The sequence below is a fragment of the Mustela nivalis genome (genome assembly GCF_964662115.1).
Source record: "Mustela nivalis genome assembly, chromosome: 10".
NCBI lineage: Eukaryota > Metazoa > Chordata > Mammalia > Carnivora > Mustelidae > Mustela > Mustela nivalis.
The window spans coordinates 56,148,730-56,172,960 of record NC_139029.1 but is presented as its reverse complement, the minus strand read 5'-3'; the positions used below and the strand labels follow the sequence as shown (position 1 = coordinate 56,172,960).

The window sequence follows — 24,231 nt, the reverse complement described above, 5'->3', positions numbered from 1 at the left end:
ACTAAAATCCTTTAATACAAAAACAACTTCAGACATCCATTTGACTTATGGCTTATTAACAATTTGCTGACTGTGAGCTTCTGTTTTAAGCATTTCTCTTTAGGATCACTAAGCTTATGATTACAGGTAAAAATATAAAAAGTGCTTTGTCTCTCTATAAAAGTGGCTTTTGACATCCAGTGATAGAATCTCTCAACTGCAAACACTAAGATTTGGACATGATATTTATACAACTTAATTTATAAATTACTTCAAATAGCTGAGACCTCCCAGAGTTGAGGGTTAAAAGGGCCCAGGGATATGAGTTAACACCACATAATATAGGAATACCACAATGGGATATATTTGGTAATTAGATTTATTTATTTATTTTTTAATAGTAAGTACAACCTTATATCAGCAGAATTTCACAGTGGACTTTCCAAGTATTTGATTTTTGGCTTATGATAATTACGTGTAAACCATTGCTTTGAGGGCTGTTTTCAACAATATGCAAAAATCACACTTGATTTAAGAACATTCATTTAATAATTTAAGTTCTTCAGAAAAACATAAAAAATGAATTATCATTATATTGTAAACATGATCAGTATAAATCTTAACCTATGAAAAAAGATCACAATCCCAAAAAGCAGCACAAATCCCACCTCCTTCAGAGGCAAATGGAAACGAAAATCAACAAAAACATATTAACAGAATTGACCTGTCAGTTACAATAAGGGAAAGAGGAAACCTTTTAATAAGGATTATCCCTGGAAGGTTACAGCTCTGACAGGTAATGAGGTCCCTTTGCATTTTCACTTGAGAATTCTGCAAAGGCTCACTTATGGTCCATTCAATTATACAGAGTTGGTCTTCTCAGGAAGCAACTTCCACTAGCAGTTCAAGAATGCTAGTTTCGACCTGCATTCGGAGGGTGCTGTATTAAAATCACAAGAAAGATACGTCATTAAAACTACAGGCAGAGACTTCACTTCTTCCAACAACTCTCTTCTGAATACTACCATTTTTTAAATCTGCCCTTCAGCTGAGTTCCCTACACATTTATATACCCTGTCTATCATAGGAAAGAAGACGAAACCTTCAGAATTCACAGTGAGGTCACTCTATAAAACAGTGACCATCAGACGCTGGGGTGGCTCAGTCAGTTGTGTCTGACTTTTTTTTTTTTTTTTTAAGATTTTATTTATTTGTTAGAGAGAGAGCACAAGCGGGGGGAGTGGCAGGCAGAAGAAGAAGCAGGCTCCTCACCAAGCAGAAAGCCCAACGTAGGACTCAATACCAGGACCTTGGGATTATGACCCGAGCCAAAGGCAGACGCTTAACCAACTGAGCCACCCAGGCATCCTAAGTGTCTGACTTTTGATTTAGGCTCAGGTCATGATCTCAGGGTCATGGGATCCAGCCCCACATCAGGCTCTGTGCTCCACAGGGAGTCTGCTTGAGATTCTCTCTCTCCATCTCCCCATGCCCCTTCCCTCCTCACTTTCTTTCTTTCTCAAATAAATAAATACATCGTAAAAATACACCATCACCCAGATTAAGCCTCAAAACACACCAAAATAATTAAACTTACTGCTGCTTTCAAAGCTTGATCTAGATCATCGAGTAGGTCTTTTTTATCCTCTAAGCCCACAGAGAGTCGAATCAGTGTGTCACTAATTCCAAGGGCATCTCGGTCACTTTTAGGCACTGATGCATGGGTCATGATTGCCCTGAAAGAAAGAATGAGCAAATCAGTATTATGGTAATGTATTGGTCTCAAATTACAATTATGTTCAGATTTTTCTATTCTAAATATTAAATTCTTCATATGCCTATAATTTTTCACAGGCAAAAAAACAAGGAATTGTGAAAATTATCTTTTCTGGTCATTATTATAAGTAAAAACTAAGATCTTTTCTCCTTTCTATACCATCAATATATTCAGTCCAAATACCAAAGGTGCCAATCAAGCACTCCCAGGCAGGAGGGAAAAAGATAGCCTCCAGCTGTGGATTTTAACATCTGCCTGAATGAAGCCTAGGCCAGCAGTCGTAGGCTCCATGACCAACCAGCTGGACTTACATAAAAGGCCTGTTGGACCAAGAGCCAGACAGAAACTAATTCCCTCCTGATCAATGGATTGATCCAGAATGGCATCCTGTGAGGCGGATCAGAGAAAGACAACTTAGGAGTACCACCAGTGGCAACCAGTGAGCATTAGGAATTCCAGCACATAACCCATGAATGTAGAGGCCTGGAAGGATTTTCAGAACTAACTAGCAACTCATCATCATCATTAACATGTATAAAGGTAAAACACCTACTGGGGGGGGGGGGGATCAGGCACCATAGTAAGAACTGGGAAACCAAGAAAAACGAGATATTTTTCTCGATCCTACATTAACGAAGCAGAAGGCAAAGACTATGACCATTCACAGAACAGAATAGTCTACCGCACATGCCAAACAAGAAACGGATAGCAAGGACTGCCAGAGCTGAGAGGAAGCAGAAGACTCTGTGGGCAGAGACTGAGGCACCATAGAGAAGAGGCTTATAGTCTTATTGAGCCCTACGCACTTACACTGCCACCAACACTCATCCTTTTCGGGCACACCACCCACAAAATCAATGCCTGAGCTGTTTTGCCCTATCTCACTTCAGATCCATGGAGAGAAAATCTCAAATGCGGTCAACATGAAATGAGTATCTTCTTTGATCACTCCACTAAAGTTGTACATGCCAACGTCCTCCTTAAAATGTTCTGCCTTGGGCCCCTGGGTGTCTCAGTCCGTTAGGCATCTGCCTTTGGCTCAGGTCACGGTCCCGAAGGGCTGGGGATGCAGCTCCGCATCAGGCTCCCTGCTCAGTGGAGAGTCTGCTTCTACCTCCCACTCTGCCCCTCACCCCGCTCAAGTTTGCTTCTCCCTCTGTTCCTTATCTTACTTGTGCTCCCTCTCCTTTAAAAATATATAAAATAAAGTAAAAAATGTTTTGTCTTTTCAGACTTTTAATTCCTCAAAAGAGAGTGTACTCATAGAAATAAGAACTTGGGCTCTGAGAGCAATAGACCTGCACATGAATCCTCTCCTTCACACACCGGGTTTGTGGGCTTGTAAGTTACCTGTCCTCATCATGAATTTCTTGACCTAAAATCATAATAATAGCTATCACTTATTATAAGCTCACCATGAGGCAGATACTGTACTCGTGTACAGTGAATATATACAGTAAGTGAATTAAGGCATTTGTGTGCATCAATTCATTTTTTTTTTTAATGAATAGAAGTTGGATATAACTCCCATCCCAAAAGTTTATCACAGTCATTAATGGAAGGAATATATATAAAGCCTTAGCAAGTACCTGGAATGTAATAGATGCCTAATAAAACATAATAATTCCTACTAGTAATTAACATTTATTGGGCCCTTAGTACGAATCAAGGCCTTGGCTTAGGGATATTTTTTTCCCCATGTTCCCATAACAAGCCTAAGAGCTGAGCAGTGTTATCCACATTTTACAACCATGGAACAGATGGAGAGAACATGTAACTTTTCTGAGGTTGCAGAGTTAATGTGCATTATCGGGCTGGAAGACCAGCCCAGCGCATACTGGCTCTGCTTCCTCCCTCCCCTATTGCAATTCTGCTCTCGTTGCAGCAGTTGGAAGTCACAGAATGAGGGTAACAGAAGAGACAAGCCCTGACCTAAATTCACTCGTCCACTGGCAGGCATTGGGGTGATGGCCTCGCTGGCTGGTACATCTGAGGGCCAAACAACTTTAAACCAAATCCCCGAAGAAATCAGGAGGTGTCAATTTTTAAGAGCACCTTAAAGTAATACACACTTCACGAAGAAGAAAAACAATCCAATTTCATATGCTGAGTGTGCCCTCTTGTGCAGCCAGACTTACTAGCAGGCATCTTCTGAAAGACGCACAAAAACTTATGTGTGTTTTCTTAATCATCTGAGTAAGTCTTTGGGTATCATACATTTTTTTTTTTTAACTTTATGTGAAATTGTCTGACTCTCCCAAGAAGCTGCAAACTACTACGAGAGGACAGCAAATGTGCCTACATTTTGGTAATCCCTGACAGCCCTCAACATAGTGCTTCCAGAACATAGTTATTCCAGAAATGTTTATGAAAAGTAAAACACAGAAACATGCCATGTGCATTTAGTACTCTTGACAATTATTAGGTAAAGATGTTAATTACTAGTGCGATCTTTACAATACATGGGCAGAGTAATATCCTATAAAATCAGGATACAGCTCTGGAATGTTTGGTGGGACAGGTAATCCATAAATGGTGATTGTTATTTTAATTATTCATCCCATTCTGTGGATGAAAAAACTGTAGCTCAGGTAAGTAACTGACCTAGCAGGTCTCAAATCCAGATCAAGGCTGCTTTTACCTCCTCTCATTGTTTCTATGAGAAACCTCAAGAGTGAAGTTGCTGACACATTTCTATGTGACATCTGAGTAATCAGCAAAACTTTCTGAATTTTTATCTAGAAAATAAGCGGTTGGACCACTTGATCTCGGGCTGCATGTTCTAATATCCTCTGGTGCTTTGATACAATTAGATGAACTGATTGGATCAGGAATACCAAGTTAGCTTTCGGGTCCATCTTACGGATGACATGAAGTTATTTAAGGTGTATCCAGAGAACAGAAAGTAAACGGATCTGGAGGCATCTAGTAGGGTCCTCCTCTGACCATCAAGGGCATGGAGGTATTTCATTAGAGACACAGTCCCCATTTCCAACAAGTCTTGAAATCCGCCCTTCTAATAAAAGTTTCCAATCTCCCTTCCAGGGTGGAATGGGATAGAACAAGTCATCAGAGGTCAGAGATCCTAAAATATAACTCTGCTGGAATTGCCTTCAGGCAGAACGGAAGAAAGCAAAATTGAGGAGGACACATATAACTCATCAAGATTTTAGGAGGGTCTCCATTCTACTGGGTTAAGAGTCCATTCTGATTCAATAGCAGGATGCTATTCTTACTGTCAAATGTCTTGAATTACTCCTGATTTTACCATATTCCCCTCCAAACAATTATTAAAGCAGACATCAAAGTTACAACACTGAGAAAAACAGAAATATACTCACGGAAGCTCAGCAAGACTTTCGTATCCTCCCAAGCTCTCTGCCAGAGTAAATAACTGGTAAAGAAAACATTCATTTAGATCTTTCACTAAAGTAAAAACACAAAAATACAAAACTAAATGTTTTTAACAAAACGGCACTGGACATAGGGTTAGAAATGGTGGTGATAATGAAAAAAAGTACAATTTGGGCAAGAAACCCAGAGAAAAAATGAAAATAAAATCTGTAATACCGAAGTCGCCAATCAGACATGCGGTGTGCAAACTTTTAAAACATGACAAGTTGAGGAAGATGAATCTCTCATACCTTCCTAATTTGGCCCTCTACTTAAGTAATAATTAACATGAACCCTAAAACTTCAGAATTATTACATTTAAGACCTAGTTTTGTGGTTACCCTTTAAATAAAAATCTCTACAAGTCTACGAAGCTATACATACTTAATTGTTAAAATCTATCACTTACTAAATTAATACATCCATTTAACTTCCTCCTGGAGTAGGAAAAAAAACCCCATTTTTGTATTTAGTGTTATAGTATCATAATTTTACAAATATTTTAAAATTACTTTCACACCTGTATTTAATTAAATATACACTATCTTTCTGCTGTCAGTACAACTTTGAGATACCAGTAGATGCTGAGTAATCTGGCAGCAGCCTATGCGTTAGACCTCAGTAATTTAAAACTTTCTGTCGGGTGCCTGGGTGGCTTAGTCAGTTAAGTGGTTGCCTTCAGCTCAGATCACAATCCCTGGGTCCTGGGATCCAGCGTGGCATTGGGCACCCTCTTCAGCGGGAAGTCTGCTTCTCCCTCTCCCATGCCCCCTGCTTACATTCCCTCTCTTGATGTCTCTCTCTGTCAAATAAATAAATAAAATCTTAAAAAACAAACAAACAAACAAACAAACAAAAAACCCTCAGTCTGTTGCATGAGCTCTGCAAGCCCATTGTATGGAGTTAATAAAGGCCTCTCTCCCGGGAACCCTGAACGCCTCCTGCAGGTGTGAAAATCAAACAAAGGCCTCCCTTCCTTCAGGGCAGGCAGATGCAGCCTGGAGGGCACAGGATTTGAAAAGCCATTCCTAGGCTGGATTTCAGAGCAGCCTTTGTGCAGTGCACTAGCCACACATTACTTTGAGGTTTCACACAATACTGCATTTGGAAAAGGGGTTCCATTATCGATAAATCTGAAAACCAGTGCATCAGGACAGTTGATCCCTCTCAGACTGATGGTCGAAGGAGAGTTCAGTAAACAAACATACTCAGATGTCTGCTACTGCACCAAAGTCATTTTCCAGCCTAAAGCATTTCATGATAAAGAGGTCTGAGGGTATGACCTGCAGATACAAAGACATGAACCAGAGGCTGGGTGGAAAGGAGAGCTCATGAACTACTGTAATCTACCTGGCCAATTTAAAAACCTCTTTTGAAAGCTTACCTTGAGGTTCTTGAGAAACGTCTGAGCATGCTGAAGAGTGCCCTTAATATAAAAGGTGATCATCCCCGGGCAGCCTGTGCACTGACGCTTTGCCAGCTCATGCTGAGGATGAGAGGGCAGCCCTGTGATCAGGAGGCATAATAAAAGTCTTATTTTAGAGTCAAACATGTAATTTCATAACCAAAAAATGCCATGTGCCTAAAGCAAACTGCAAATAAGCCTAATAATGATGAGCTTTACACCTTGTCCACATCTCATGACTCATGACGTGTTCTGGCCCCTGTTTCTGGGTCTTTAGCTTCCTTCTGACCCATCTTTTCTATCTGCTCCATGCTCGAGCTACATCAACTAGCAGTACTGCACTTCTTCATCTCAGGACCTTTGTGCAAGCTGTCCCTTTAACCTGGAACATTCTATCTGCTGACTGCCCCTCTATTAATTATATTACTCTGTAATTTCTTGTTTAACATCTGTCTAATCCACAAGACTAACTCCATGGGGAGAAATTCATTTCTTTTGTTAATAATCGGATCCCAGGTCCTAGTTCAAAGCTTGGTTCATTGTGGGCAAGTCATAAATGTTTACTGAATGAATCAGAATGCTTGTCCTTGTCCTTCTAAATAAAGGGTTCCCATTCTTCAAGGCATAGCCCAAAACTTTTCTCCCTCACTCAATTCAAAATAAGTACAGTCAACAGACACATTGGGCATTTAATCTCATATGTAGTTCTGTCTTGGCTTATCTAAGCTCCTTAAGGACAGGAATCAAACTTAATTCTCTTGTCCACCCTAGATCACATGACTAAAACCTCAAAGGGTTCAAAGTAACCATTTATTTAAGACTACACCACAATTTAAGAGACTGGCCAAATAAATTCAAAGAGTAATACAAAAGTCTGCTAACAGCACATGAGTTGGCAGAGGTGAAAAAATTTGAAAAGGAATTAAGAGACCTTCAGGGGAGTTTGGGTGTGTAAGTACCAAGTCTCAATTTGATTAGTATCTGATTAGTATCAAGTCCCAACCTAAAACAGATTAAAGAGCTAACATAGAATGGCAGCCTGAAAAGACTTTAAGTAAATCAACTAGAAAGTACAATGTTGCAATCGTGGAACAGGTAAACACAAGCCTTCAAGCTAAAGACCATGGCAGGAAGGTCTAAGGCATAAAATCAATTTTCTACCATCCAAGCAGCCACTAGATTATAGGCAACACAAGGACACAGACCACATCTATCTTCTGCACCACCAGACCCACCAGAGAGCCTGACATACAGCAGTGACCAATAATACATGAACAACAAAGAAATAGATGGAAGCAGCTACCTTACAACAGGTGTAATACATAGGATACTTAGGATAACCCATAAAATCCTAGTGTAAGCGTATGTACTTAGAAATCATATCAACATTGGGGTACCCAGGTGGCTCAGTTGGCTGAGCATGTGACTCCTGATTTCAGCTCAGGTCATGATCTCAGGTCGTGAGACTGAGCTCTGTGTTGGCTCTGGGCTCAGCGAGAAGTCTGCTGGAGATTCTCTTTCCTCCCTTCCTTTGCAACTTGTGCATGCTCTCTCTCAAATTAAAAAAAAGAAAGAAAGAAAGAAAAAGAAATTATATCAACGTACCAGGATAAATAACCTTTTGTACCCGAGGATTAGATTCCAGAAACTGAGCAACTGCCATTCCATTTTCGAAATGCTTCTCCATTCGGACCTGGAGAGTCTTCAGTCCTCGATTGCAGAGGTAACAGTCAACAGGGGAAGGAACTGCTCCAAGAGCTGAAAAATGAACATATGCTGGGTTAGTCTGAAAGGTGGGGAGAGACCCAGGAGATTCTCTCACTGCCTTTTTCATTATAGTGATTCTGAGCAACAAGCTACAAAGGCCAGTGTTTGAGTTTCAGGGGGGAAATTATATAGCAAATCAGAAGCATGAGAATGAAGTGCTCAAAGAAATGGTCTTTTTATAAAATTATTTTTTAATTTTTATATATTTTTAGAAATGGTCTTTAAAATGAGGGACACAGTATGAACGTCTCCAAAATGAACGTATAGTCCTTTCTATGATTTCTATTCAGTGACATACTACACACAGTTGAACCTTGCATTTCTTTGAACATGTAGAAAAAAAAAGCATTCAGCTCCTACTGTTACTAAAAGTTCTACCAACATTCTACAACATTCTATTTAGCTTCTGTCTAGAGCAGCCTAGGAATTACTTTGCCTCCACGATGTATACCTCACCTTAATGTTTTATAAATGAAACGAATTTATCAAGTGGTAAGTTTTGGTTTTCCTCCTCAGTGCCATCTTTTTTTTTTAAATTTTAATGGTTATTTATTTATTTAATACTTATTTACTTTATTCCTAATTACGTTTGTATCTCATTTATCAAATCACAATGGTTAAACTAAGTATCTTCAAATAAATCCTTGCCCATACTTGAGATAACTAAACCATCTAAACAGGAAATGGTGTTTAGACATCTGTTGAAAAATGTTAATATTAGTAATAATTAATTAATATTAATGCTAATATTAACATTAATATTAATGTTAATAATTAGTATTAATTAATACGAATTAATTAATATTAATATTAACATTTTCAACAGATGTCTAAACACCATTTCCTGTTTAGATGGTTTAGTTATCTAATAATATTAGATAACTAAATATCTAATAATATTAATATTATTAATATTAATATTAAGTGCTATTTAAAGTTAAAAAGTAGAGCATAAGAAAGCCATCATTCCAAATGTTTTATCTAAAGAAAAAAAATCTAGTAAGTCCAAAAATTAAAAAAATCACATGGGCTTTACCCAGTTACGGTCAAAATTAACAGGGATTTGAAAATTTAACAACACTCATCCCTTGAGTCATGTTGCAAAGCCCTGTTATGTTCTGACTATATTTTTATATTCTAATTTTTCTACTTTCCTTTAAAAACCAGAATCTTAGGCTGCCTGGGTGGCACAGTTGGTTAAGCAACTGACTCAACTCAGGTCATGATCCTGGAGTCCCAGAATCGAGTCCCACATCAGGCTCCCAGCGCCATGGGGCATCTGCTTCTCCCTCTGACCTTCTCCCCTCTCATTCTCTCTCTTTCTCAAATAAATAAAATCTTAAAAAAAAAAATCTTGGGCGCCTGTGTGGCTCAATTGGTTGGGCGACTGCCTTCCGCTCAGGTCATGATCTCGGAGTCCCGGAATCGAGTCCCACATCGGGCTCCCAGCTCCATGGGGCATCTGCTTCTCCCTCTGACCTTCTCAGTTCTCATTCTCTCTCTTATACTCTCTCAAATGAATAAATAAAATCTTAAAAAATAAATAAATAAAATAAAATAAAAACCAGAAACTTTCTCCTCCATTTCTCATTTCTTCCTAATTTAGTAGAATGTTATCACTTCACGACATCTAGTAGAACTACAAATATCAAATGTAGTCCCTCTGAGAGGTTAAGGGGAATTCTGGACATTTTAATACTTACAATTTTGTAAGAAACGGAGCCTATTATGGAGGGTCTCAGAATTAAGAGACACTAAGCCCATGACAACATCACTGTGGCCTAAAACAAAACAAAAACGTTTAAGTTAAAAACAATGTATGTTTATTCTTCATTCTAAAAATTTCTAAAGTGTAACTTTCACTTGAAAAAAACTCTCTGGGAAAAAGTCATATAAAATAAGTTTAAATAAACAGTATTTAATTTGATAGTACCAAAAGCTATACCTAACAATGAAATAAAAATCATATAAAAATTAAATGTTTCTTTTTAAGCTGTCCGTAAAATAAAACTCTAACTTTTTTTAGTAAATTTTAATCCTCTGATCATAAGTCATGAGCATAGTTTTGTCTGATATAAATGAAATCCCATATTTAACCAAAGTATAAATTTTTTGCTTTCTACATGAGTCACAGAGAAAACGTGAATAATAGAAGAAAAAGGATCAAAATATCAAGCTCTGTGGTATTTTCATCTATCCATGGAAAGGAATACTCAAAGTATAGATTATGTATGTCTTACCATTCATATATTTTGTTGCTGAATACATACAAATATCAGCTCCCAGAGCCAAAGGCCGCTGAAAGGAACAAAGGATTTTCATTTTAAATGGTAAATCACTTGAAAATATGCTTTATTACATGTCTATTTGCTATTGTAAATTTCATTCTTATTCTAACTTTTCAAAAATACATGCATCTTAAAATTTTCCAGGATCTCAATTGGTATCTTTCCCCTTCCCTGACCCACCAAATAAAAACAGAAAGTACTGGACCCAGTATTCAGTCCAATAGCACAGATTTTCTGGAAATAGCAGGTAAACTCAGGTCAACAGGTCTCCTGAACTTTTTTCATTAGAGCAGTTGCTGGCTGGTCCTAAGGATATTACTAAATTTTATAATGCAGTTGCTGGCATTTTATGACTCAGTAAACACACCAAGTAGCAGACATAAACACTAAGCAATTATTATGTCAAGTGAGTATATGACACGCTTAGATTTTTGATCATTAAAACCTGATAATGTATGTTGTGATTATTCATTAGATGTGCCATGATCTAGACTCTTAATTACTCTATTATACTAGTTTTACCAGTGTAAGTGTAAAGTCACTTAGAAGTTTTTTTGGACTATTTTCTCTCACCCAATTTTCCTGCAAATCAATCCTTTAGTCTTAAAATGTTTTTGTTTATAGTGAGAATTAGAGCTATAATCAACTTATTCACCAAAAAAATAGATTATCAACATCTTTCTATTTATAGTTTCTTTTTTTTTTTTTTTTAAGTAAGCTCTATGCCCATCACAGGGCTTAAAATCATATCAAGAGTCACATACTCTACTGACAGCCAGCCAGGAGGCTATTTATAATTTCTTTAAAAGAAAGTGTGTGTCTGTGTGTGTGTGTGTGTGTGTGCTTTAACCTCACCAGTCATTTAGTCTTTGGAAGGTGTTAGGATAGGGACTACAGGACTTTCCATTTGGGGTGTTTCAAAAATAGGATGTTTTAAGTCAGGTATTACTCATAGCACTCTCTACACAAGTGTTTGCGCATCTCCAAAGTGATGGAGTCAAACTAGAGGATGGTCTCTTCCAATGCTAACATTCTGTAAACTTTGTGGTCAAAAGAAAACAAAAAATGAAAATGAACAACTAACATCTGTTGATATAATTATGTGCTGAGAGCCATGTTAAATACTTTATATATATCCCAATGAAGCACTATACAAAATATTTTATCTAACTCAAGAAAATCAGTACTTTCAGATTCTCACTGTACAGATGAAGTAAAGGGAGGAAGAAAAACAAAACAGTGGTTGGTTAAGAATCTGAGGCTCAGGTCATGATCTAAGGATGGTGAGATCAAGCCCCATGTTGGGCCCTGCACTAGGCACGGAACCTGCTTAAGATTCTCTCTCCCTCTGTGCCTCCTCCCCCAGCTTGCCCTCTCTTAACAAAAAAAAAAAAAAGGAAAGAAAAAAGAAAGGAAGGAAGGAAGGAAAGAAAGAAGGAAAGAAAAGCAAAAACGTCATTCAGATTAAAAAGCTGATAGAACTAGCACTCACATCTAAATTATGGAAATACAGAGGTTCTGCTCTCAAACTCTGAAATTTCATGATAGTATGTCCATTCTGCCTTTTGTGACATTTATAGAAGACCCAGAAGATAAAAGGCAGGGAAGAAAGAGAATGTATCCAGTTTTTATGACGGAAAAATAATAAGAGGACCTTTTCAGAAGATCTACTGTATGGAACTAATACATGTGGCCACTTAGGGACAACATGATTCTGATTAACTCAGCTGGAATGAATCCAGATTGAAAGGAAGCAAACTGCAGTCCCTGGCACGTGGAAATGTGATGTGGGCTTCAGAAAGGTAGAAAAATTGGACCTATTATAGTGACCGTCGGGGTGGGAGGGGGAGGAGGCAGGGCCGGGCCTGATGAGTAATCTGGGCAGGCCCGGGCTAAAATAATTCATGCAATCTCTTTGGGAATATACAGGACTCACTGTGAGTCAGCTAGACCAGCCCTATGCTGTGTTAACTGGTCTTTAATGTAAGTGGTATATGGGATAAGGAGTTGGGATAACTAATCTAAGAGAGAAAATCAGCTGGGAAAAATAGATGATGCCAGGAGATTTTCACTTGGAAACAGACTGCTTCAGCAGATACAAGAAGCACCCAAAGATATAATGTGAGCCAAAGGTAGGTGGCCCATGAAGCTGTCTGAATGCAACATAGTCAGGAAATGTATTTGAGGAAAACATAATAAAGGCGGTAGTCCCTTCTCAATAAAATGGAAGAAGGTGAAGAACAGACTTATACCAACTAAGATAGCAGCCTGTGCCAACTGCAGGGACCCAAAACAAAAGGAGGGGGGGAATATAAACAACTGAGCTATAAACACCTGCCTAACTTAAGAGTAGCAGAAGATGAGCTGGGCTTTCAGGAATTCTGCAGAATAAAGGTAAAGTACAGGAAGTGTGATAAGAACGGTCAAAAGGTAGAAGCAGGAAGGATACCGCGAGGAGAAGTAAGCTCCTAACAAGGAGAGGAAACAGGGCTACTTGGAGGAAAGACATAGAGAACATGTGGGGAAAGGGCAGACAACTAATCAATTATAGACAGATCCTCAGATGGTCTACCAAAAACAAAATGGAAAGAAGCATCTGGAAAAAAGTAAGAGAAAAAAGAAAATGAATGGAGGATGAATGGGAGGGTTTGAGGTGGGAAGAGATGTATGTAGAGGGGTAGGTAGGAAAAGAGATAGTTTAAAAGGAGCAGTATAAAGGACTTGGTACTTATAGCTACAACATGAAACAGGAAGTAGAAATTCCTCACACCAACAAGGTAAAGATAGAGAGAGCTGGGCACTGAGGGAAGAGAAACTAGAGAGGAAAGTGAAGAAATAATATGTGTGACATACACTGAGATGTCACGCAGGATAGCTTTTATTTTCCTTCTATCTGAAAGGTTAGCAAGGTTTAATTATATAACATGTATATTACACACATCATGTAATACATTCAAATATATATTAAATTCTATAGCCCAAGATTTCATTATATATTTTAATAATTTAATATTATATATCAATATATTTTAAAATAAACATAATATATGCATTAAGTATGTAACATATGTTTTTCAGTCAGATCATATATATAAAAAATAACATAACTGATTAATAACAGCACATAAACATTAAAGTCCCAACTATTTATAAAGCACTGACAGATAAAAATCACATAATAAGGCCAGCTCTTTAGAGAGTTTCCATATCCTGAGAGAACTTAAAAGCTTTAATTAAGACAACATTTAAAACACACAAAGTCCCATACCAGATATGAACCTAGGGTTGGTTGAAGCAATATTAGTTAATGGTAGAAAAGGTCCAATTTTAATTCTTCGTCTAATCAATAACTATGGTTTGATTCCATGAGTTTCAAAATGATTTTATGTAAACAAGTCTTTCCTCTCCTAGTTACAGGTATCTGTATTCTATTATTCATGCCAAAAAAAAAGTATTTTCATTTACCTGGAAATAGGCTGACATAAAAGTGTTATCCACGACCAAAATGATGTCACCATGTTTATGGACAGTATGTGCACAGGCTTCAATGTCAATCATCTTCAAGCTAGGGTTTGTGGGGGTTTCAATCCAAACAAGCTAAAAAATTCAATAGATAACAATAGTTTATAAAAACATATTGCACCAATATACGCTTCATATATTGTAACCATCTGGCAGACTATACTGGAAGAGTGTGGGGGATGAAGTTGTAAGGGTTGAACCTGAATCCTAGCCCTCATTAATTTCGGGGAGATCATAGTTAAGTAACGTACCCTCCATATTCCTCAAATTTTACATCCGTACAATAGGGTTGATAATATTTCATAGAGTTGTTATAAAGATCAAATGAGATAATGTTATGTGTAAGAAGAAAAGTGCTCAAGTTAATTATTGTAATTATATTCCATTAAAACGAGGATGGATTTCAAAGACATAATTCAGTGTCTAGGAATTTTCTCAAAGTTAAATAACACAGAACATTAAGATCACAGCCTAGAATTTTCATTAAAAAGAACTATCCCTTCAATGCCAAACATATCCTAAATATTAACTTAAAAATGCCAGATGCATTAGAAACTATAAAATAAGTACCCAGAACTTGAAGAGCATGGGTCTTAAAGTGGGCAGGGAGAGAAGTTACCAACCAAAAACCTGGTCACAGCTCATTTAAGAAAGAGACAGTATCATATCCCAAAACCTAGCACAACTCAGGCACATAGTAGACGCTTGACAGTGACTGAAAAGATCAAAGAAAAGAAGAGAATTCTGTTTGTTAAACAGGATGCCACTGTATTAAATGACATTACCTACAGCTTTCTTTTTTACAGGGTTAATGTTTCTTTATTACTATAAAAATGAGCAAGATATTTAGTTGAATATTCTTCCTACTCTAGATTCTCACTGTAGAAAAGATAAGGTAATTAATGCATATTCTACAAGAAATGAATTATTTTAAAAATATATAAAAAATTATTTCTGGGTAAGAATCTATTATTCATATTCAAAATAGAAATAATAAATACAAAGTTGATTTTACAGGGACTTAAAAAATCTACTTCATATGATGAGGCAGATATTTCAGGGGGAAAATAATGTATTAATTCAAGTCAGTAAAGAGCCACTACATAAAGTTCTGTTGACAAGAATTAACATACTCACAATTTGCTTTCCTCCCTTAGACTCAGACCAGCTATTTTAATAAGTATCTTTTCTCCTAAGCAAGATAAAAAACAAGTTCCTTTGAAAACAAACCTTAATCACTCAAAGCTCACCCTGTGTTAATCTTCAAAGTAATTATTTGTGTGAGCAAAGGTTTTCATTTCTTAGCATTCACTACAACATCATCTTGAGTACAATTCAAACCTTTTAATCATTAGCAAAAAGTTGGAAAAGGCTGACTTATAAAAGACACTGGTCCTTCTTTCACCCATGCAGAATTTAAATGAGGCCTCAAGAAAGAATATCACATATGCCATTCACTCCGACACAAAACACCTTCCGGTGGCATGCAAGCTTTCCAGGACGGAGGCTAAAGATTGCTTGTGACCCATTCTCTACTTGTAACTATTATTTTGTTGAAGTATGGCTTAGAATTCTTAAAAAACCAGTATGCTTAGAGTCTGGGGTCTTGGCAAGCTTCCTTTTCTGCAACCCCATCTCTGGGATGATTTCTGTAACCAACAACAGCGTGGTAATGCAGTACAGAATCATATGCTTTTGAAAATGATTTTTTTCCCAGTTATTATGAGTTGGGTACTGTACTGAGCATTTCATATGCCTTATCTCATGTAACTTACACAACCACCTTTCTATAAAGCAAGTGCAATTATCCCCATCTTGCAGAAGAAAGTGAGACTTTGGTTAAATAATTTGCCCATGAACATACATCAACTGACACAGAATTAGAACTTGGATCCTGCTGTGGAATTCATGGACCCAACAATTCTGCAGGAATATTCTGAAGAAGCCAGACCTATCTTAATCCTGTTGATGGTTTCCAATGGCTTCTAATAAAATGTATTATTCACATTTAAATTATGTCCTCCAGTGAACAGAATGATTAAAAAACAATAACAACAACAACAACAAAAAACAAGCAACAACAACAACAAAAAAAACCCAGCACACACAAAACTGAAAACTGAGTTACCTTGGTTTCTGGTGTAATGGCTGCCTCTAGCAATTTGGTTTTGGAGCAATCAACAAAAGAAATCTTTAATCCAAATTCAGTTGCCACCTGCCTGAAGTACCTGTTCGTACCTGAGGAAGAAAAAAAAAAGACAAAATAGGAAGGACGTGGTACTGAGAAATGTTCATTCCTTACTGGTATAAATACTTTAAAAACATAAGGAAGTGAAAATCACCAATAAAAGTAAAACTAACAAAAATTCTACCTTGGTTAAATCATTTGGCTATCTTGTATAGTAAAGAATATAAGGCTCGGATTTTAAACTGAAAGTTAAAAGAGTCCAATAAAATATACCTGATATCCACACTAAATGACATGAAGCAGAAATATTTCTGAAAACCTACAATTTCTGCCCTTCACACATTAAGTGGCATGTTCCCCAATGGTAATTTATATTAACAACTTCTTCCTAGCACTCAAATTTAAAATAAATGAACTGATGTCAATAAAATGTTAAAAATAAATTTTTAGTCTGATTATATTTTGGCAATAGAAAAACTGGTTATTATTCTTTGTAATCTCTCAATCTTTTCGTTATGTGGTTCTAAAGCTTTAATAGTTAAATGAGGCAATGTAAATCAAACAACTACAGTTTTATGGTAAAAAGATAAATCATTCAACTTAGAATAATTTCTCTTATAAACACTGTTCTGGATTTGATTTTCACACAGGCAAATTTAATGGAAAAATTGTTCTTATTGATAGCTAACCCAAAAAGAAAAGGAAAAGGAAAAATATTCCATGATCAAAGATATACACTGAACTTTTGATGCTATAGACTGACTCTAGTAATATGATTGAAAAAGATTGTAAAGAATTATAAAAAATCAACAGCAATTTTCAAGATTTTGTATCTATGTGTGTCATGAGGTTTTCATAATGCACTATCAACGTAACTAAAGGTGTGTTACTTCTATTCAACAAACTATCATAGGAAACAACGATAAATACAAAGCACTCTGCAAATGTCTAAAAGGTTAAAATGACTACTAGGAGTCTCTTATTTCAAGGAACTTACAGATTCAACTCTTTGTTAATAGAAGGTAGATAAAATGATAATATTCTAGAAATCACATTTTAATTATTTGAAAGCATCTGGAATATATATATATGTGTGTATATTAACAAAATCTTTTGTTATTGATCATAAAAGTCAGTCTTGCTTAAAGGTAAGGGCAACCCATCTTCTATACCTTCCCCCTCACCACTTTAAATAACTTGCATTTACACTGTTTAGAATGCAAGTTCTTAAATTTGGATCCATGATGGACTTCAGGGGGTGAGACCCCTTACCCCTTGACCCTATAATTAAAATGATGAACACTGGGTGTAGTCTTAAGCACACTTTTCTACTTTTGGGGGAGAGGGGTCTATACTTCCAACAGATTTTTCAAAGGTTCGCTAAAATCTGAAGCGTATAAATGTGTTGGGAAGATAGAGGGGTGGGTGGAGGCAATCTCTTTGAGAGTGACCTGGGTTATTGTTCCTTTTCACTGCAGGCAAAAATTTTAAGTGACACTAGAATACTCTCTCTTTAGATACTGTCTTCTCTGGAGTAGGATATTTAAAAAGTTGATCAGGTGCAACATCCTCATTCCAGCAGTTTAAATAAAATTATTATTTTTTTTTAAAGATTTTATTTATTTATTCAACAGAGAGAGATCACAAGTAGGCAGAGAGGCAGGCAGAGAGAGAGAGGAGGAAGCAGGCTCCCTGCTGAGCAGAGAGCCCGATGTGGGACTCGATCCCAGGACCCTGGGATCATGACCTGAGCCGAAGGCAGCGGCTTAACCCACTGAGCCACCCAGGCGCCCCTTAAATAAAATTATTAGTAAACAATCTCTCTTACAGGCAATTCTAGAATATAAACACTAAATGTTTATGCTCTTCCTTTATCAAATGTGGACCAACACGGAGGTGTCCATCATACATTTAAAAGATAATAAATAATCAATAATCCTGGTAACATTGTTAATATAATTCAGGACCCTCTTCACTGTCTTTAAAATATCAGCTGACACAAACATGCATGAGAGAGGTCACCTACCTCCATACACATCATCCATAACAATAATTTGGTCTCCTGCTTTTAAGAGATGGGTAATAGTCACAGTGGCAGCTAACCCTGAAGCAAAGGCCAAGCCTAAAATAAAAGCCAAGTTAGAGTAAGCCAAAAAAGTCAAACCTCTGGGTTGAAAAACACCAACAGAACTTCCTTGTGTTACTTTATGTTGTTTTCTCTGGACATAAAGACAGCCATCACTACTGAATCACGAGAAGTCCCCTGATGAAAATACAATGGACAACTCCTCCTTTCTATTCCAAAACTAAAATATCTTTAAGAGAAAAACATGTAATTCTGCTTTGGTGGTGACATTTCTCTGAAACGCTTCAAAGAAACAATTTTTTTTTTTTTAAGATTTTATTTATTCACTGGAGAGATGCAGCACAAGTAGGCAGAGCAGCAGGCGGAGGCAGAGGAAGAAACAGGCTCTCCGCTGAGCAGGGAGCCCTTTGTGGGGCTCGATCCCAGGACCCTGGGATCATGACCTGAACTGAAGGCAGCTGCTTAACCGACTGAGCCACCCAGGTGCTCCAAAGAAATAATTCTTTACAAAATTCTGAGATTAAAGGTCAACTGCCAATTCAATTACAGTTTAAAAACAACAAACTTTAAACAAAATTTCAAACCTGAGGAGAGCTATGGTATGATTCACTCATTAACTGTATGGATAGACAACTGAGCAAATATTTTAACAAAACTCAAAATCTGACCTGGGATGCATCTGGCAAATTTGAAAAATTTTGTTTTTAAAAATTTTTAAGTGTGGAATCTCCTTTAAACAAGTGTGAACTCAAAATCTCTTACAGAATAAAAATAATGAAAACAATTTAAAAAGAACCATCTGGCATTGTGTACATTAAACACTATAAAAGATAATATCCTGACAAAATATCAATGCATCACCTTAATGATAAAAATCACCTGTGACTGGTAGAAGGGATAATTCAATTAACTTGAAAAGTGTAATTCTTATAAAATCTTCTCAGAAAAGTTTAGGTCAGAATTACAGTTCTCTACTCAGCACATCTCTAGTCTAATGGTAAATTTATATAGAAGGCTAAACTTTAATTTTTTAAAAGATTTTATCCTTTTATTTGAGAAAGAATGAATGTGAAGGGGGTAGGGTCAGAGGGAGAAGCAGACTCCCCACTGAGCAGGGAGCCCAATGTGGGGCTCAGTCTTGAGACTCCAGGATCATGACCTGAGCCAAAGGTAGTCGCTTAACCGACTGAGCCACCCAGGTGCCTCTAGAAGGTTAAACTTTAAACCCAGTTAAAAACAATTGTGTTTTCTGGAGCCCACTTGAAAAAAAATGTCTGCCATATGAATACTCAGCCTTTACACCTTCTGCAGGAAATGATGATCTCTCTACAGTACTGAATTACAGAAGCTTAGTGTTCAAAAAGAACTCTCCTCATCTAAAACAAAAGACCAAACTCCCCAAATCCCCCAAAATCCATATGAACATTTCTAACCCCGGCATTCTTGCTATGAGAAAATTCATAAGACACATTTTCTCTTCACTATTCTATCCTCATTCAGTATCATTCATATACAAAAATATGAGGATAATTTAACAGTAATCCACTCCCTTCATGAAAAGATTCAAGGGGTTAATCCCTAATCTCTAAGAACACATTTTCAAGGACACTGGGTAAATGTTCTTTGAGAACACCGGGTGGTGTTCTCAAGCATTATCAGGTCAATGAACCAGAGTATCAGAAAGCTTATATTCTCAGTAGTGTTGTAAAACTGTTAATATTTATCTATTTATACTGACACCTTCAAATAAGAGTGGATTTACATGAGTACTAAATGGCATATTTGGTCATTTTCCCCTCTATTCATATTTATTTTTACCTAATAATTACACATTTGCATATTATATCATCTATGGGACCTTGGACAAAAAATTCAGTGTCTTGGTAAAATAAAAGTTTTGAATTAGCTAATTCTTATTCCTTTCCAATTCTAAATTCTGTGCTTCTATGATTTTGTCTGCACATACAGGAATGGGTTCTCGACTTCCCAGACTGGAATGGAAATCACTTACTGTACTTGGCCCCATCCAGTGCTGCTACTGCTTTTTCCAAGCAGTTCCTGGTGGGGTTTCCAGAACGGCTATATTCAAAACCCTGAAGAAAAGAAGTTAGAGTTTATCCTAAGAGATTTAAGCTTATTTTTCGGAGTCCTAACATAGACACCTCGACAACTGGAGGTTCATCCTATGATAATGATTTTCTATTATTTACTGATGACATTTCTTGCCATTAAATAGGAGCTTAACATGTCTGCCTTCAGCTCAGATCCCAGGGTCCTGAGATTAAGTCCGCATCGGGCTCTTTGCTCAGTTCGGTGCCTACTTCTCCTTCTGCCCCTTTCCCCTGCTAGTGCATTCTCTCTTTACACTGAAGTCTACCCGCCTGTTTTAGAATTCTATAGCTGCCCCTTATGAGCTGTATGCCAAATAGGTAAGTTACTTAACCTTTCCTAAAGTAATCTCAGTACCTATAAAATGAAATAAAATACAAAAAACCAATTTGTAAAATTGTTATGATGACAAAATTATACAATGTATAATGAATTCTCTACTCATTGGTGCCTGGCCATGCTAACTACTAGAAAAATAGTTGTTTTTATTATTAGTATTATTCTTATGTTAGACTAACCTTTACTCATTTAGCCAGGGGGACATCATGAAAAGGGAATCACTAGCACCTACAAAGTGAACTTACTTCAAACCTGTATTTCATTTCCTAAGAAATAAATGATACAAGTCCTGTTTAACACCCTACAGGAAACTATGAACAGATCCTACAAATGCTCAAAGTTCAGATCTCGGCTCTACAAAAGCAACAAAACATAGACAGTAATTCTTGGCAAAGTGGCTATACACAATTTTTTAAACTTTGCTCTCTACATTTACCATACTAGGAGTATTCAGTCAGTCATTTTATTTAATACTCATAGTCAGCTTTCAGGAAAGTGAAGCAAAAGATTATAGGGAACATCAGAACCAGTAGTCAAACCTAGGATTTAAACATTGACTGAAAATGCTATAGATTTCTCCCCATGTCTCATATAGCACATAACAAAACACAACAACCACTTTTTACACATTGGTTCTAATTTGGGAGCTCCTAGTATTATACACACACACACATGCCCCCATAGATATGTGTGTGTGTGTATAAACAAATGATATATATTATATATTATTTATTATTATGTTATATTATTCATATATTATATATATATATATATATATATATATATATATATATATATATATTTGACTCAAATATGTATATTTAAAGTTGGGTTGCTTTGTTTCCTTGTTTTTGACAAACTTAGTAGACATATTTTATAGGGTTCCAGGATATCCTCATTCCTCCCTCACCATCACCTCCTTGATATGACCTATACTCCCCAGACAGAGAAAATCTGTTTGGATTCATGTGGCTATGGCCACTGAACGGCACCCATGTTTCCGTAATTATTGACTGCAGAGATTTAACTTTGGGGTCGGGGAGAGGCGTATTTCAGTGGCAAATTCCCACCTCTTGCCCATTCAATGGCTTTCCAAATGGAATAGGAGAAACAGATGCTTCTCTTCAGCTCCTCAGATTCTCTTTAGTGCTCTTCACTGAGTTTTTAAAGGTACTAAGGGGTGTCTCGTACTTGCAGATTTTACCAACCCTGTTGGCTCTCTGAAAATGTTTTTTTTTTTTTCTCTGAAAATATTTAATTACTAATGTCTGGTTAAATGGTTAACTTTTGTACCAAGAGCTAAAGCTTGGACAGTCACACGTTCACAAAACCCTACACCAGCAACAGACCGCAAGCTTGGAAAACAGGCTGTGTATACATTTTTATTCCAAAATGCAGTAACTTAGAAGCCCTTAGAATTCCTAAACCAGCCCTTTAGAGCTGTACCTCACAAAACAAAGGGCTACATTTGAAAGAATCTTCCTTGACTTATGTAACAACAAACTAAAGAGGTTTTTGAAGTATAATCAAAGCTTTAGACCTACAAAGTTTCTTGAACTGATTTCCTTGAAAGCTAGCAACTTTTAAGTACTCCAAGATCCCATTAGTGTGTTGCCAAAAGGGATTAACAAAAACTGCTCTATCAAAACCTTAGAAGTCATTTATCTACAACTCAAGGTCAGTTCCTTTTGTATAAAAAGTGTCTAATACCAGTCCTGCCCTCTGACCTGGTTGTTGTGAGGATCAAATGGGAAAAAATGTAAATGGGAACACTGTGAAATACCGAACTACTGAGCAATGACAATGTACCATAAAGCTTAACATATACATCAACAATTTATGTAGTAGGTACTGATTAACCCCATTTACTCAGGATCAACCTGAGGCTTGGATAGGTTAAGCAACTTGCTCAAGGTCACCCAGATCAGAGGAGGTGGTGTCAGAATTCAAACCTAGCCCCACTGACGAGGTGATTTGTGCTCTTAATCACCAAGCCACACTGCTTAAATGATGCAATGGGTTAGACTATTACTGGTATTATTGGAGTATAGCAGAGTGTAGTCTAATGCCTAAGAGGAGGGTTCTAGAGCAGGCTGGAATCCCAGCGTGTACACATTTATCTGACATACCTCATGTAAGTCTGTATCTAGCCCATAGCAAGTAAATCACTATTAATAACAAGATCTCGAATCAGAACCCTGGCAGCTTAAGAGCCGTTCAAATTTGAGCTTTTCCGAGCATCATTATCTTTGGAAGTACCCGGAGAAGCTTTCCGTGAGCCACTGGGCTTGATCTTGATTCTAGGTAAGTTATCTTGATTATCCTTGATTCTAGGTAAGTTAAAAGACCCTGAGGATTTTTTTTTTTATTTGACATGTCTTTATAATTTTTGCTGCTAAAGAAAATTCAACAAAGTTATGACCCTCAGTTTTGAACCGCAACTTTGCCAAAATTACATGAATTGCAGTTCCAAATCTATATGGCAAGTTGGACAAACTGTTCCTTCCAGTTCTGCTTATCAAAAGAAATGTGATCACTGGACCAGAGAATACGAAGATTAAGTACAAGAAAACATTACGGGTGTAGTAAATAACCGTTTGGGGTGCCTTCCTGATGTATAAACCACCTTACAAAGGACTCGCATGCCTTATTTTGTATAAGCCATCTCTCTCTACCCGCCCAAACCGGCCCCAGCCCCCACCTTCCCGGCCTGCCCCAGCTCACCGAGTGCTGGCCGGGAGCCTCTTGCTTGAACGTGGTGGACAGTGAGATGGGGGGCACTACAGCCTGGGAGGTCCATTGCTCGGGTTCCTGGCCCACGTGGATGGCCTGCGTGGCGAAATGTGGGAAGCGAGGCTGGAAACCATACGGGGAGGCGTCTTGTTCCTGCATGCTGAGCTGCGAAGGAGGGAAAGAGAAAAGAGCGAGGAAGAGAAAACTAGAAACTGATGCGACAGGGCCTGAAAAGGGACACAAGAACCCAGAGCACGGGCGCTAAAGACACGCCACCCTGCCGGCAGCGCGGACAAAAGCCGGACCCCGGGACTCAGTGGCTCCCACTTTAGTAGCCGGCCGGCTGGTTGGCGTTCGCCGCGGGCGGAACCAGCGAGACCCAATGAGCGACGGCCCCGACGCGGCCCCCGTTCCTCATTGGCCGGAAGCGGAGGCGTTGCCTGGAGCGTCGCTGGGACCGCCCTTCCCGGTGCGGACCGTGGAGTGAAGCGCGAGTCGGTGGGTCCACGGGGCGTGGGTCCCCGCAGGCGAAATTCCCGAGTCCCGGCGGGCGGGGGAGGGGAAGGCTGCCGTGCTCGCTCCGGGGGGCCACCCCGGCGTCTGGGTGACCTCAGGCCGGAGGTTCGCCTGAGACACGGAGAACCG

The 24,231-nt window shown here is 37.9% G+C and overlaps 1 protein-coding gene across 2 annotated transcripts; it reads right to left on the bottom strand.

Annotated features, from left to right (window-relative positions):
• Positions 1-344: 344 nt before the first annotated feature.
• On the bottom strand, positions 345-23,946 carry CTH (cystathionine gamma-lyase). Of its 2 annotated transcripts, XM_082688007.1 has the most exons (12): positions 23,578-23,946; positions 20,417-20,498; positions 18,346-18,441; positions 16,260-16,369; positions 14,075-14,206; positions 10,562-10,619; positions 10,025-10,102; positions 8,160-8,312; positions 6,534-6,655; positions 5,098-5,150; positions 1,577-1,715; positions 345-919 (listed from the first exon to the last, which is right to left on the bottom strand). In XM_082688007.1, exons 1-12 carry the CDS (start codon positions 23,743-23,745, stop codon positions 893-895), a joined length of 1,218 nt encoding a protein of 405 aa, XP_082544133.1. In that variant the 5' UTR covers positions 23,746-23,946; the 3' UTR covers positions 345-892. The 2 variants fall into 2 exon arrangements, with proteins under 2 accessions (XP_082544133.1, XP_082544134.1); XM_082688008.1 differs by lacking the exon at positions 20,417-20,498 and having other exon boundaries at positions 23,578-23,937.
• Between the last annotated feature and the right edge of the window lie 285 nt (positions 23,947-24,231).

Coding starts and splice junctions, on each gene's coding strand:
- CTH (XM_082688007.1), bottom strand. CDS start 23,745: ATGCAGGAACAAGACGCCTCCCCGTATGGTTTCCAGCCTCGCTTCCCA. Junction 18,442..20,416: donor ACTGGATGGGGCCAAGTACA/GTAAGTGATTTC, acceptor CTTTTATTTTAG/GCTTGGCCTTTGCTTCAGGG. Junction 5,151..6,533: donor CGTTTCTCAAGAACCTCAAG/GTAAGCTTTCAA, acceptor TTTCTTTACCAG/TTATTTACTCTGGCAGAGAG.